This window comes from Chaetodon trifascialis, chromosome 1 (genome assembly GCF_039877785.1).
Source record: "Chaetodon trifascialis isolate fChaTrf1 chromosome 1, fChaTrf1.hap1, whole genome shotgun sequence".
NCBI classification, from domain to species: Eukaryota; Metazoa; Chordata; class Actinopteri; order Chaetodontiformes; family Chaetodontidae; genus Chaetodon; species Chaetodon trifascialis.
Window position 1 is genome coordinate 21,288,333 of NC_092056.1, and position 15,016 is coordinate 21,303,348.

A 15,016-nucleotide genomic window follows, 5' to 3' on the forward strand; every position below is an offset into this window, starting at 1 on the left:
GCAGTGTGCGGATCGCAGTGCAGAAACAGAGGAGGGGCAGCAAGAGGGGGGTCAGGCCAAATACTCATGACATGCTCCGATGCCCACCTAAAACCCGGCAAGGACACGCCCACCGATCCTGAAAGAAAAGCGGTCTGTGGCTTCCAGCAGAGGTGGCACTCACAAGTGCCTGCAGATAACGCCATAACAGCCGCAACAATGGAGCATAATTACAGCACATCAACTCCGTTTGTTTCAGACGTTTTAATGGCTTCATCGCTTGCACGCTCCAGGGAATGTACAGAAAAGTTCAGTCTTTGCAGATTTCGATCAGGAACATTTGATTTGAAGAAAATGGCAAGCAGCGAGAAGTAACGGCGGAGCTGTTAATTAAGATGGACAGAGAGGAATGTGAGGTTAAAGAGAGTCATTAGGTGTTTTTTGGCTCGCTGGGGTGCAGAGCAGATTTGTCCAAAACAAAAAGTGGTTTGCCTCATCACAATTAACAGCAGAGACTTTCATAGTTTCACAGTTACTGTGACACAAATAAAAAAAACATCATGTTTTATGATGACTGAATCTTACTTTTCATTGCGTAATGAAACCTGTAGGAGTTATATGGTCCGGCTGTAAATCACTCTGGACAACTTTTATGACAGAGAAAGAATGCTGTAAGTCACACGTCAGTGTCCACATGGGTGTCAAAAAAGCACTTTCTGTTGTAGAATAAACGCTGTTTTTATCACAGTGAGCTTTGAGGCCTTCCTTATTGGAAGATATTATCAGACTTTCCCATCTCAATGAAGTGTAAATGCATTCAGGATGGGTTGAAACTTGATTGCTAAAACCTCCAGAGGTTGAAAAGGTGTAAATGTGTCAGTTTGTCCAAGACAATATGTAATCCTTCCTCCTCACACAGTGTAACTATGTCAGTAAGCCACTTTTCTCAACACATCCATAGTTTCATCCGTCCTTGTGGATATAGTGTGTGTGTGTGTGTGTGTGTGTGTGTGTGTGTGTGTGTGTGTGTGTGTGTGTGTGTGTGTGTGTGTGTGTGTGTGTGTGTGTGTGTGTGTGTGTGTGTGTGTGTGTGTGTGTGTGTGTGTGTGTGTGTGTGTGTGTGTGTGTGTGTGTGTGTGTGTGGTTGTTAAACTGTGTAGAGTAACAAGCTCCAAACAGGCTTTTCCCTCTTAAGTGTTGTTGTTAAGTGTGCTTCTGATAGAATAGAACACAATGGCACCTTTGGCTCTTATCCATAACATCTTGTTATCATGCGAGACTCCAGTTAAACATTTCAAAGCTCTGAAAAGGGTCATTTTTTGCAGATGTAATGCTGCACCAAGTAGAATTACAAACTGGCTCATTATTGTGGTGAGTGACGACAATGATCTGTATATTTGTACTGCCCAACATATTTCAAAATTGATCTGCAATATGAAAAATAAATCAAAAATCTTTTTATGCCCGTAAAAGTTTATCACTCCCACATACCGCCTTTATCTAAAAACAACTACAAAAAACAAGCATGTGCTCGTACATGTGCTCTGGAAACACTTGAGGTTTTACATTTGAGTTGAGGCAGAGCTTAAATGGTTAAAAGCAGGCGTCTCGTGTATCTTTCATTAAAAGTCAGAACTTTCCTGATCCAGTTCCAGTATGTTAATATGCTCCACATGCCTCTTTCCTACTTGAGGGTGTATATGAAAACAGGGTGAGGTGTGTGTGTCCGTGACATCTCGCTGAATACATATTATATAGATTGAACTAAAGGATTCGGTCGTTCTGTCTCATGTTCTAGAAATCTCATCTCTGTTTTTCTGGTTCATCAGTAAAAACAGCTGACAGTCTCATGGATCCGTGAGAGGAAGCGTCATCCTTATCAATACGAATGACGCCTGCTGACAGAGAGATGGAGTTGGATCATTTTTAAACTATGTCAGGACAGAATAATCCTTGTGATCCAAAGTCTGGGAGCTAAAGCAGCAGGTGTGGAGATCCTGAGCTCACCAGGCTGCCGATAGCAGCATGACGACAGGAAATAAATATGACAGTCAAGAGGTGTGTGTGTGTGTGTGTGTGTGTGTGTGTGTGTGTGTGTGTGTGTGTGTGTGTGTGTGTGTGTGTGTGTGTGTGTGTGTGTGTGTGTGTGTGTGTGTGTGTGTGTGTGTGTGTGTGTGTGTGTGTGTGTGTGTGTGTAAGAAAAGCTATTAGCAAAGAGTGTAAACCCATTGTACTTGACCACTTCTCATCCACAGTTACTTTGTGGTGGATGAGCAGGAGACTCCGTTTCGACTCCAGCCTGCTCTTTTCATCGAGGGCCTCTCCAGAGACAATCTCACACTCACACACACACACACACAGGATAGAGGGTTGCATGTGCATGCTGTGGTAGCACTTAACGACCTTCAGCACGTGTCAGTCCAAACGGAGTGCACTTAGTAAGCTGCACAAAGCTCCACTGGTGCCCTAAAAATCGACGAGTGTGCATGCTAGAAAATGGCAGAAGAGATGTATCGAAGTGTACTTTGATGGGATTCAAGCTGTAGCCGAAACCATCTGCAAGCATGTCCCGGCCAGCTGGACTGGATGTGTGCAGTGCCAACACAAATGACATTTTTTTTTTCTCTTTAAGTCCTGTTGGCTGAGCCGTGGATCTCGTGTCATTCATTAAGCCAGTCTTTCTTGCCTGTGTTTCTTCTGCGTGTGTGAGGACATGAGTAACAACCAAAATAAAGAAAGCATTTGAAGGTGGATTAGGACATGGAACGCCAGAAGCTGCTCAATACCTTATTTGAGTTACAGTCCTTCAGGTTTCAGTCCTGGTTGATTGTGACCTCTCGGGTTATGGGTGGAAACAACAAGTGCAGGTTAGAAAGTGTAGAAAATGGCCATTTTCTTGTTGTGTGGATGTGTTTCTGATGAACAGTCGCTGTGAGTGCTAACCTCATTGACAGACGCATTGCAATCAGTGTGATGTTGAGATTACATTAGCAGTCACTTAAGTACAGCTTCATTTCCTGTGAATCCCTCCTAAGTGTGGATGCATTTTGAATCCAGTGCAGGAATGGTGGCACCAGCCATTAATGCAAGCTGCTATAAAGAGAGTCAATTACAGAATGGAAATTCATGAACGACTATTGCAGGAAATGGCAAGGAAGGCCGAACAAAAGTTAACTGATTTTTCTTCTCTATCAGGTGACAATTTGCATTTTTCTGAGCTTTAGTTTTGAGCATCAGTCCCATTGAACACAAAACTATCAGCGAGCTGATCAACTATCGGTGATCTGTGTGCGCCACATTTCAGTGACATCTTCAGTGTCTTGCCTGGAGAGAAAGACTGAGGGAGAGACTGAAGGAGAGCACGCCACACATGACAAGTACAGACACGTCTGTTTTGAATTGTGTGTGAGAGGAAATTATACCAACTATCTGTCTGCCTCTCTCTGTGTTTCAGTCTGCGTCTGAATAACTCCCTTGGATACCACAAACAGCGTCTGTGTGTGTGTCTCTCCGAGCTAATATCCAGGATTTTACAAGCTTTCAGCCGTGATAGACCATTGCGCTCCATCGCTCCGCTGCTTCGAGTGTTGGTTGGGTGCGTGCCAATCTAGAGTGCATCAGGATGACACCTAAGAGCCAGTAATTACAGAGCAGAGCATCATGTCTGTGTCAGCCCCTTGTTCTCTGCTTTTAGAGGTATGCAGTGTTTTATGCACTGACCTCATCCTTGCGCTCGTGTGTCGACGAGATGTTTTTTTCTTCGGAGCATGAAGGCAGCAGCTTTCAGTATTTCAGGGCTTTTACAGTACAGACGTCTGTCAGACATTTCCAACTCTCATTTCATGGCCTTCTGTTGTTGCCCTGATTCTGAGCCTGCACATGTAGCCGTGTGGCACCATTAACACCTCTTTGCTGTATAATCCGCACACACAGCAAACACTGGACGTACACACCATCAGGCCCTGGTTATTATCTGCAAGGTGCAGCCATCTCTCCACATACACACACATGCAAACCCAATATGTTGCATATACACACATTATTGCAGCAAAGCCACACCATCACTCCCAGTGATTACAAACCGCACAAGTGTGAGCCTCCCCGCCTGGCCTGACAGATACTGTAGGTGTCAACGCTCTCCCTGAGACTGATTCAGTGCTGTCATCTTTTATTTCCAGTTCAGGAAAGTGTGATTTTCTCTGCCCCAATTTCTCTCTGTCGTTGTCTCTAGCAGGTTTTGCAGGGGTTTTACTCACTCTGCCTTCATTTGCAATTCTTTTTTTTAAATAACAGTCCACTGCTGTGACCTGATACTGAATCAACCATTCATGTTGTAATGGAGAGACAACACGTGAAGTCCGTTTCAGGTTTGCCCCCCGCTCCTCCCGCCCAGCCCGCTCCTCCTGCCCAGCCCACCTCCTCATCAGAGGTCTGTCCTCTCACTGTGCAGACAAACAGTGTGTCTTTGCCGACCTGGCTGATGTACCACAGCGGCAGCACAGTGCCCTGGGCTGCTCTTGGTTGCTAGTAGTCACCGACTAATAAATAACCATCACTTTGCCCGAATATCAGGAGGAGCAGTGCCGCAATGACCTTGAAGTGACTTCTGTCGGCTTCTGTCAGGGAGCTCCAGCGCCGCTGTCACGTCCGTTGTCAAATCATGTCAAACAGGGAGCCTTGAAGCTGTGTGCTGTTGTGTAGCTTTGGCGGGCAGAGGGCAGAGATGGATAGTTTATTTATTTTGTTTATTTTATTTTTGACAAACTTGTGTCTCGCATGTAAGATGAGCAGAGCTCAGTGTGAGATGAATATCAGCTGTGCTTCACTCTCCTCTCCTTTGGGTTTTCTCTGCCCGGCTGCAAGTGAACCCCTTTGTCCCCGTTGCCCCCTTGCCTTGTGACTTGGCTCATGCTGCTTTAGTAAATCTGGGCCATGTTTACAGTCGGGGCTTTTGGGAGTGTCTTGGCAGGCGAATGCCTACCAAGCAGCCAATCAATCGCCCCACCCTTAGAGTACTATTAAAACCCTAGAAAAATAGGTTGATCCCGCTCCATTTTCTATGAAATATGATACCTGCCAAAGTGCCAGCATGTATTTTATTACTCAGCGACACTGCGTCTGCACACTGGCACCCTCTGATGATATCTTACCTCAGTGGTGAGTAAGCACACAGCGAACATGCTCAGCTGTGATGTTAGTGAAGCGATTCAGAGGCATGCTAGTCTTAATTGATGTCACTGTGCCTTTTTTGGAGGTGCGAACTGTCAACACTGATGAAGGGGGAAAAGGTATTTTAATCTTAAAGCCAAAAATATGAGATCAGGACATATTAAAAATATTTATTTAATATTATGATTCATAAGAATTTTCCCTCAAGAACACTCTAATATATACACACCCATTACAGCCACTTTGTATTTGTTTCAGAGTCTATGTACAGCACAGCGTTTTGTGAAATACGCTTGTTTGCTCTCTGCTGAACTTTAGATGAGAAGATTGGTACCAATCTCATGTGTAAAGATTAAATATGAAGCTCTGGCCAGCAGCCAGTTAGCAGAAAGATAAGAAATGGAGAAACTAGCCAGGTTCTGTCCAAACATAGCAGAAGTCACATACCAACACCTCTAAAGCTGACAAATTAAGTCTAAAAGCATGTTCCAGATGGCACAGTATACCTTCAGGATCTTGTTGCCACACAAAGGAAGCCTGATGGACAAATAAAGACATATTGCCACAGAAAAGGCTGGACTGATCCAAGCAAAAGCTGCCAACCTACAGACTGTCTTAGAGGTCATTTTGCTGTGATAATGTAAAGGATGACACACAGCAACATATCTATCAACATTTTAGATCCTTTTTTTAAGGTACAGTTGTACGACTTTGCCCTCATGTATCTCCATTTTAATGCAAGAAGTTTGTGGCGGTTGCTTGTGTGTGCGCAGAGTCAGTCTGATTCTCTAACTGTAAAACAAACGCTCCTGTCATCACAGAGCAGCTGCTCTCTGAAATCCTCTGTGATATGACTAGTTGCTGCTATCTTTACCTCCACTGATTCAAAAAAAGAACACCACAATGAATGAATGCTATGAATATGCTGCCAAAATTAAATCTCACCTAATTGCTGAGAGGTTATTATGTGCCGGTGGAGAGAAGGCAGTCAGATCCTGAATATTGTTCGCTTGTGATGCAGACTCACAAACTGTCCTCAGTCTTCATCTTTTGAACTATGCCTCTGCGCTCCAGCTTGGACCCTATTTCTTTTGCAGCCTATGATACTAATTAATTCAGCATGTTAGCACCAGCAATAAAGCAGCCATGTTGATGGTAGGTGTGATGTGATGAGCATTAGCAGAGGTTGAGGGCCCGGCTTGGTGACAGCCAGCTGATTAAACAGGAGGGTGATGAATGGACCTGGAGCCTGGCTGTGAAATGGCCTGCAGATGCCCGGCATTCTGCCGCAAGCGTGTCAAAACACACAACTGGTCCTCTGCATCGGGGAAACAAAATCCTCTTTCCCAAAGAACCGACTCCTGTAGATGAACAAAGAGGTGAAAGCCTTGAGTGTCACTCTGAAATCGCTGCATCTCGACACAGCGCTGTTCGTTACTGCTTGACCTTCTGCTCTTATCAAAAATCCATCTCAGAGTGCTTTGAGAATAACATTTTCCTCCCCTCCGTCTGCATGTTTCTCCATAGGTCAACGTCTCAATCCAATCTTCCTGGTTACCACGACTCCCACTCAGTACCCCGACCTCCTCTCCCCTGCACCCCCCCCCTCCCCCGCTAAGTAGCCCCAGACTGCTCTCTGGGTAAAAGTTTCATGAGTGTGCTCTCCTCTGCTCGTTATTCCATTGTCTGTCTAAGAGGATGTCACTGTGATTTATGTCAGAGAGTTTTAATATGCCGAGGGTAGGCTGTTTTTGGTTCCAGTGAATGGCCAAAACTCAGGGGAGCCGTGACAGTCAAGCTATGATATGTCCCCCTGTTGAGAGGAGAGACGGCACTCCTTTGTCTGCCAACGGTGGGGTCCGCTGGGACTGAGCAGAGCTCTCTTTATGAGCATTTAGAACATTTTTAACAGACTTAATTCACCTTGAAATAAAACCAGTTTTCCTTCCTCTGAATGGGTCAGTCAGCACAGGGAATTTTTTTTTTCCAAAGATGACAATATGAAGTCTTTTCAATTCTCTATCCCGTCCCTGGATTTTAATGACAGGCTCCTCTCTTCATTGACTCCAGATGTCACAACGTTTTAAACAGACTGAGGGCTGTTGATCTGGAAAGGGCCTCAGATTTGATTTTGGACAAGATGTGGCTTGTGCAGCTGGCATTCACTCCCATAAGGGGAAGGCGATCATCTGCCAAAGTGCCTCGAGTGTTAGATGAACCATTTGTTTGCGAGCACATTGAAAAGTTTAAGTCGTAGGTTGTAAACATTTATTGCTGTTTACTGGCTCCATCCGCATTATGGTCCAGTGCACCACCTGCAGTTTTGGAGATAAACGTATTGCTGGTGTCTTTTTCTAACTGTCAGAAGTATCTAAATTTGAATTCAGTTTGCTGGTTATACACGAGGAAAAAGGCTGTAAACGGTTTTAACTGCAGCAAATATTAGTGTTGACGACTCCAGATACGAGGCAGTAATCTTATTTGGATAAGCAAATGGAGTGCGTGACCCCCAGCGCTTTGCCTTGGGGAGCACACGGACTGTGTTTTAATATGTTTGGAATGGGAGGCAAGAGATAAACATTTACAGAGATGGCCAGAAATACTGCAAAGGGTAAGAAGTATGTAAGCAACGGATGCACAAATATTTGATTGCGTGTATCCCATGTCTTTGTCGACCTCCAGAAGATTCTTGGTGTTGTTGATAGATATCAAGTGATAACACCCACCCACCCAGATACACACAGACCCCAGTTCAGCTCTCGTTTCCGTAAGGATCACAATCCTTAAGGTCTTGAATGACCCACTTTTCATGACTTCCTGGACTTTCTCTTGCCATTTTTATTGGGTCGTTTGAGCTGTTGATCACACAGTAAGTCGAGCTAAAAGGTGCCTGATTGTCAGACTCGTTGCTTCTTACAAAACTGGATGCAAAAATCAATCCAGGCCTCTCCAGACTGCGCTTTCACAGTGGCAGGCAGTAAAAGCTGCTGCTGGTGACACTGTAGAGGATCTCAAGTTTTTTTGCAACACCAAAAGAAATGCTATAAAAGGAGCAATGTGTACATTGAATTTGTGCCTCATTGCCAGAGCTATTTGAGGCTGCAGGGAAGGGAGCGATGGGGGGGGCTCATTTGACTCACGGTCCACTGCTAAAGAGATCCACTTGAAGCAGGTGAGCGGCAGAATGAAAGAGATTTAGATTGGTGTTGAGTGGAAGAGGCTGCTGTCAGTACAGAGAGAGCGGGCCAGCACAGGTCAGCGTGGACGTGGCTCGCTGGCGTGCATGTGACACGTTCTCATGCAGCTCCAGGAGCTGCTGGCAGAATCAGAGAGGACAGGCTCCTCCAGGAGCACGGACATGATGCTCAGTCAGAGGTTTTCCCCCTTTGTGTCATAAATCGATTTGACTGAAGCCCAGCACTCTGCTGAACTGTAGTTGGATGGAATGTGATGTCTGTCCACTTGTTCTTGTTTCCTCAAAGATTTGTCGCTCTCTGTGAAGCCTCAGCAGAGATCCAGAGAGCTCTGTGATCGTACGGTAGTGTTTGGCCAGTCAGTTTGAATAGCTGATTGTCTAATTAGCCCAACAAATCAAGCTGTAGACTGACATAAGCTGCAGTTAGTTCCCATTGGTTCTCATATCTGTGCACTGGACGATCTCTCAGCAGGAGCACAAAGCTACTTGCTGCATGTGACTGCTCACCTTGGGCCCTGGTGGACCAATCCACCTCAGCTTCATCTTCCAAATAAAGTGCTCTTTTTTTTCATCACCACCTCGTGAAGCTTGGAATTTGCTCAATTTGTTTTTCTCGTTACCATTTGTAGCATGTGCAGTTACTTTCTGGTTAGCTATGACTAATTACATGCATGTGATGCGTCACGAAACAAATCATTTTGTCAGGCATTAAAGCATTAAAACGTTTTTATTTCTGATCATGAGATGAAAGCTGGAAACCCTTTTGAAGCCCTTCAGCACTCCTCAACATGCATTTTAAATCCCAGCACTGTGATATGGAAATCATTAATTGTTTTTCTCCCCGCAGAAGGCAAAGGCTCTGTCTTCACAGCTTGAAAGTATTGTGAGCGTTGTAAATCGGGACCTATTTATATGCCTGTGATCGCATTTGTGTGTTCTTGTGCTTCTAGCATCAGGACATGTTCTCTACCAGTCTGTTCCTCTCTGCTCTGTCCTGCTATGTGATGATAATCTCCTGTATGTGTGTGTGTGTGTGTGTGTGTGTGTGTGTGTGTGTGTGTGTGTGTGTGTGTGTGTGTGTGTGTGTGTGTGTGTGTGTGTGTGTGTGTGTGTGTGTGTGTGTGTTATCCCAGATGCAAAGGAGAGGTCGGCCAAGAGATTCTCTGTGGACGGCGTCTTCAATTACACCTCTTTGCTGCTCAGCCAGGAGGACGACATGCTGTACGTCGGAGCCAGGGAGGCGCTGTTCGCCCTCAGCCTCTCGGACATCAGCAAGACCAAGCTGCAGAAGAACGTGAGTGTGTCCAAATGCCAAGTGGATTAGCAGAGGCAAAGCTGCGATGCAGAAATGGGCTGGCAGATAATTAGCTCTTTCCATAATCATGGCTAAAAATGGCGCTTCGAGACTCATTTCTGTAATAGTTTTATCTGGGTTAATCATGTGGTTTGTAACTGCAAATAAGTTACATATAGCAAATAAATGATACATTTCCAGCTACTCCATATGTTACTTGCTCCATCATGAGACCTCATGTGTGTTTCTTTCCATACCACACACCAGGTCTTTGTGCAGGTTTTGATATTAAAGCAGCTCCTCCGTGGAATCGGCACGCTTCACTGCATTTCACCAGACTTATTCAGGGTTTCTTTTTCATCTTCAGCTGACGTGGGGCACTCCCGCTGGAAAAAGAGAGGAATGCAGCTTCAAAGGGAAGAACCTGGAGGTGAGAGGCACCTTTTACCACTCCAGTGAAATAATGAAAATACCCCAGGAAAACAGCTCCATAATGACAGCATGAAAAGCGTGAATTTCCTTGCATGGGACGTGTGCTCGTTCCTCGCAGCCCTCCCTGAGTCGCCTTACCGGCGTGGTGAGGAGATAAAATGAGCACTGAGTTCTTGTGTTGACAAACCTTTACACCGGTTACAAATAGATTCATCAAGTGTGCAGGCTCGCCAGGGAATTGCTCTTTTTTTGTGCGCTGCTTCTTTCTCTCTCTGTCTGTCTGTTACCTTGTTGTCATGCCAGCTGTTGTGTCCCTAGGCGACAAACCTTGGTAATCTTTGTACTGCAGTGTGCAGAGTTGTACACAACTCTGGTCTGTGTATTACAGAGAGCCCACCAGGTAAATGCTGTGTGATGCTGGGAGGTTTTCCCCAGCAGCGTCTGAGGAAAGGGAACATTTTTATGTGTGTAACGGTTTCCATCGAGCCGTTTTGAAGTATTTGTGGGTTGTGATTATGAGCTCCAGTTTTTCAGGTGCAGGCTTGAAGGACCTCTCAAGAAATAAAAAAAAAACAGTCAGCTGCAAAGATCTCTTGTGGATTCGTAGACCTCACACTTGCTTCTCCATTTGTTCCCCATCCAGACTGATTGCTTCAATTACATCAAAATTCTCCTGCGGCTGAACAGCACTCACCTCTACGTATGTGGCACCTATGCCTTCAGTCCCATTTGCGCCTACATAGTAAGTGATGACCTCTCAACGCTGGATTTTTACTTCTCTCTGCCTCTCTCTCTAGCACAGCTGTTGAATTTTGATGCATTTCTTTGGTGTTCTTGAGGAATCGAGCTCTTTCATCCACCATGTCAGTATTGGATCTGTTGTTATCCGAGTGTAACCAAATGCTGCTGAGGCACTTTAGCCAGACAAGTCAACAGGGGGGTACACGAGGCGTGTGGTTTCCAGCGAGAGGGAAGCGCTAGATCTGTTATCTGGCAGAGGAAGAAATCTGGAGTGATGGTAACCGGCAGCAGGATGACATTGATTTCAGTGATTGGGGGGGGGGGGGGGGGGGGTCAAGCTGTAGCATACACCCACACACACACACACGCACACACCCCTTTGACGTCAGAGTAAAAGAAAACATTGGGGCGTCTCAGACTGAAGATGACTTGGCAGGACTTTAGGTCCTGAACTGGACTCCAGCTCTGAGTCTGGGTGAACACTTGTCATGTTGACAGAGTCCAGAGTGTGTGTGTGTGTGTGTGTGTGTGTGTGTGTGTGTGTGTGTGTGTGTGTGTGTGTGTGTGTGTGTGTGTGTGTGTGTGTGTGTGTTCCAGTCTATTCCTACCGTCCAGCCGCTCTCAGAGATGCATAATATTAACATTAATAAATGCTTTGTTTTTATAGCCGTTCTCAAAACAGTTGCAGAGGGTTTTACGGCCAGTGTAACAGGACACTGAAGCCAGGAAGACACACTAAACACTAAACAATCAAATGATGGACATGAATTCAAATAAGCCTCCAATATTACAACAACTCCTAATGATGAAGCATGGGAAGATTTCCCAGGCAGCGGAGGCTGGAGCTGCCTGTGCTGTTATTTTTAAATGGAACGAGTTATTACTGTGACCGCTCACTGACCACACGTTTTTTAATGCGTGTCTGAATACAATACTCACATTCCCACATTATGTACATTTAATGCTTTGTTGTTGACTATAATTACTCCACATTAGTACCAAGTCCCTGCTGTTTCAATATACATATACACGTCAGTTTAGTGTTGATACAGAGTGTTATCTCATTTTTCCAAGCCCCATAATATTAAATCCTACACTTGAAAGATGAAATGATTGGTCAAATACTCAAACAAAAGAAAATAATTTGCTGTAAGTTTGATAGTAAATTCAGTTTCTAAGTTGAGTATCAAGCAAAAAGGCCAAATGTGAGATTTTGCTGCTTTTCTCTTTTTTCTATCAGTGCAAATTGGATATCTTTAGGTTTTGGACATTTGGTCAGAAGACGCCACGTACACTTGCCATAATACATCACGATGATGTCCTCTGTTAGGCCATGCCTGCCTGTTAATACCAGCACCATTAAAGTCCCTACTCACTGTTTCTGACGAAGGCTTTCTGTGAAAAAGGCCCAACTCTGAGATTACTCAAGTAATGTCACCTTTCCTCAGACTTGACGACTCCAGTGTCAAAGAAGACATTATACAACTGTTACACAACTGTGTTCAGAGGCTGCAAATTGACCTGTATACCTGTGCGTGTGTGTGTATACACACACACACACACACACACACACACACACACACACACACACACATATGTAGCTGGTTACTGTAGTTTTCAGCAAATGTCACTTACACAGCAGTAAAGATTGCATTTCAGGGTCTGTTTTGAGCAGGAGATTGATGCCCATTAGTGAGCATTTATTGCAGCAAGATGGTGTGCGTGCGTGCGTGCGTGCGTGCGTGCGTGCGTGCGTGCGTGCGTGCGTGCGTGCATGCGTATTGTTGACTCAGAGCAAACTACAGTAGCTGTGTCCATAGCCTTTGACATACAGTATCCTAAAGCCTTGGCTTGTCCACCAGACAGAGCTACTGTATGTTCAAAGTGACCAAACTCCCTAGAAGTCAGTTATTGACGTGAAGAAGTGGAGAGAGTGAGCTCAAGGTCGCTGAGCTCACTTTAGCTCACTCTCTACTGTAAGTAGAATTTAATTGGTCTGTGCCTGAGGGACATTTGCTGTTTGTGTCTCGTCTCCAGAACACGTCAACATTCACAATGGAAAGAGATGAAGTGGGTGAGGTCGTGATGGAAGATGGGCGCAGCCGCTGCCCCTTTAATCCAGAGTACAAATCCACTGCCATCATTGTTGGTATGTAGAAATACACAGATTTCATTTTCTTCTCTCTTTGTGTTCTCTTTAAACTTTTGCCGTGCAGCGACCAAGCTATTATTATGAGTGGCTTCTTTCTGGGAAGAGACTTTGAAAACAGGCTCAGCTGTTCTCCAGAGCAACTTTGATCTTAACTACCGCTTTGATTCAGTAATGAGTCATGATGTGCCTGCTGATGTTGTTTGTCTGCATCAGTTCTTCTGATAAATCACCGGACACCAGCAGACGCTGTTTGTGTTCAACTTCTTTAACGAGCAATTAGTGAATAATTGAGCTGGATATGAGTGGAAGACATGATGTGCCTAATCCCTCACTCATAATGTTCACTGAACTACTACTGACTTCATCTATTGCAGCTAAGGAAGCTCCCAGTACATCATTTCTTAGTAGATTATTATGTTAAATTAATGCTAAATCAAGTTCTTCATTTAAAATCGTGCAATCTTTGTCTTTTCCTCTGTGTTCATCCAGATGGTGAGTTGTACACTGGGACTGTCAGCAACTTCCAAGGGAATGAACCAGTCATTTACAAGAGCTTGGGTCAGGGAACTGCTCTGAAGACCGAAAACTCTTTAAAATGGCTGCAAGGTAAACTCCATTTACCCCATCAGATTGGCAGACTGTGTTTTTTCCGTCCATACATGTCCCATTATGTACCCAGCAGAGCAGATAAGCTCCAAAAAGTGGCGATCATTAGCGAGGCACGGCCGCCAATGCATGCAGACGGAGAGCGAGGACGAGCTCTCTCAGATTGCGGCAGCCCGGTCCTATCAGTCGCCACACCTGCACTTCAAAACAGAGCTCTGTTGTGTGATCTGTGACTTCTTTCCAAATTTACGATGGAACAAAAACGATGAAACGACTGAAAAACTAGTTCCTTCGGGTGGATGATAAAGGTGTAACGTGCCTCTCTAACCTTTTGCGTTCTTCTATTTTTAACAGATCCTGTCTTTGTCGGGTCGGCTTTCATTGAGGAGAGTCAGCCAATAGGCAACCCTGTGGGAGACGACGACAAGATTTACTTCTTCTTTAGCGAGGCGGGAAAAGAGTTTGACTTCTTTGACAACACCATTGTGTCGAGGATTGCTCGCGTGTGCAAGGTAAGGCACCTTGGGTTGGGGTGACGTCATCACGCAAAGACAGCCGTGCTACAATAAGGGGCACAGCGGCCTCCCCGGCTTCCTTTTTATAATCCTTAATAATCTTGATGCAGTGACCTCAAAACAAGACGGCACGCTCCCATGTCAAAGCGCGTTCAGTCATGTTGAAGCGTACGTCATGGCTGTGTAGACGCAGTGGAAATGTGTCACTGGTGCGTTAAAGCTTCTTCTGTTTGACTGTGCAAACATGTTTTCAACAGATTTGGTTTCCCCGTGCCTGAATCATCCTCTCCTCCTTACCATGCCGCCCTCCCTCCCTTTTCTCTGCAATGTCATCTCCCCCTCTCCTTCCATCTCCCTCACAATGTCAGCTGCACTCGTCCATCCCTCCAGCTCTTTGCCTTTCTCCGCCAGCGCTTTGAGCTTTGCAGGCATTATTAGTATTCAAGGGTGCTTCGCAGCAATATGAAATGCTTTTTCCACTCTACTGTATGGCCTGTTTTTGTTGCAGGCAAAGCATGCAGCAACTGCAGAATTCACTGGCGTCATTTAAAGCGTCGACGTCATCCCCCTCCTCCCTCCGCCACAGTTTAGTTTGGCCGATCACCCTGAATAATCAACAACAGACTTTATCCCTTTTCACCTGTCATCAGATCAATTAAACGCCCATGAAGCTGCCTGATAAACATGCACTCAGCATCCCTCCCTGACTGATGCCTCTTGTTCATGGAGGCAGTAATGTGAGTAATCGTGGGGACAGCATGTAATCTTAAGTGACAGCTTAATGACTTAGTCCTGCTAGGCTCTGGCACTCGGTGCTGCGACACCTCTCGAAGCCGGCGGAGCACCTCCTGGGTTCTATATATGGAAATCATTGACAGAAAGGCTCCCAGACTGTGGCAACTTGCTGCAGATGAACTGTGCAATAGAGACAG

The 15,016-nt window shown here is 45.2% G+C and overlaps 1 protein-coding gene across 2 annotated transcripts in view; it reads left to right on the forward strand.

The window, feature by feature from the left end:
- Window positions 1–15,016, forward strand: part of LOC139332041 (semaphorin-4B-like) — a 55,814-nt gene that overhangs the window by 27,831 nt on the left and 12,967 nt on the right. For both annotated transcript variants that reach the window (XM_070963735.1, XM_070963727.1), the window contains exons 3-8: window positions 9,478–9,638; window positions 10,006–10,068; window positions 10,714–10,812; window positions 12,849–12,960; window positions 13,453–13,569; window positions 13,924–14,081. In XM_070963735.1, the coding sequence (XP_070819836.1) occupies window positions 9,478–9,638; window positions 10,006–10,068; window positions 10,714–10,812; window positions 12,849–12,960; window positions 13,453–13,569; window positions 13,924–14,081 (710 nt within the window). The remainder of the gene's footprint in view (window positions 1–9,477; window positions 9,639–10,005; window positions 10,069–10,713; window positions 10,813–12,848; window positions 12,961–13,452; window positions 13,570–13,923; window positions 14,082–15,016) is intronic.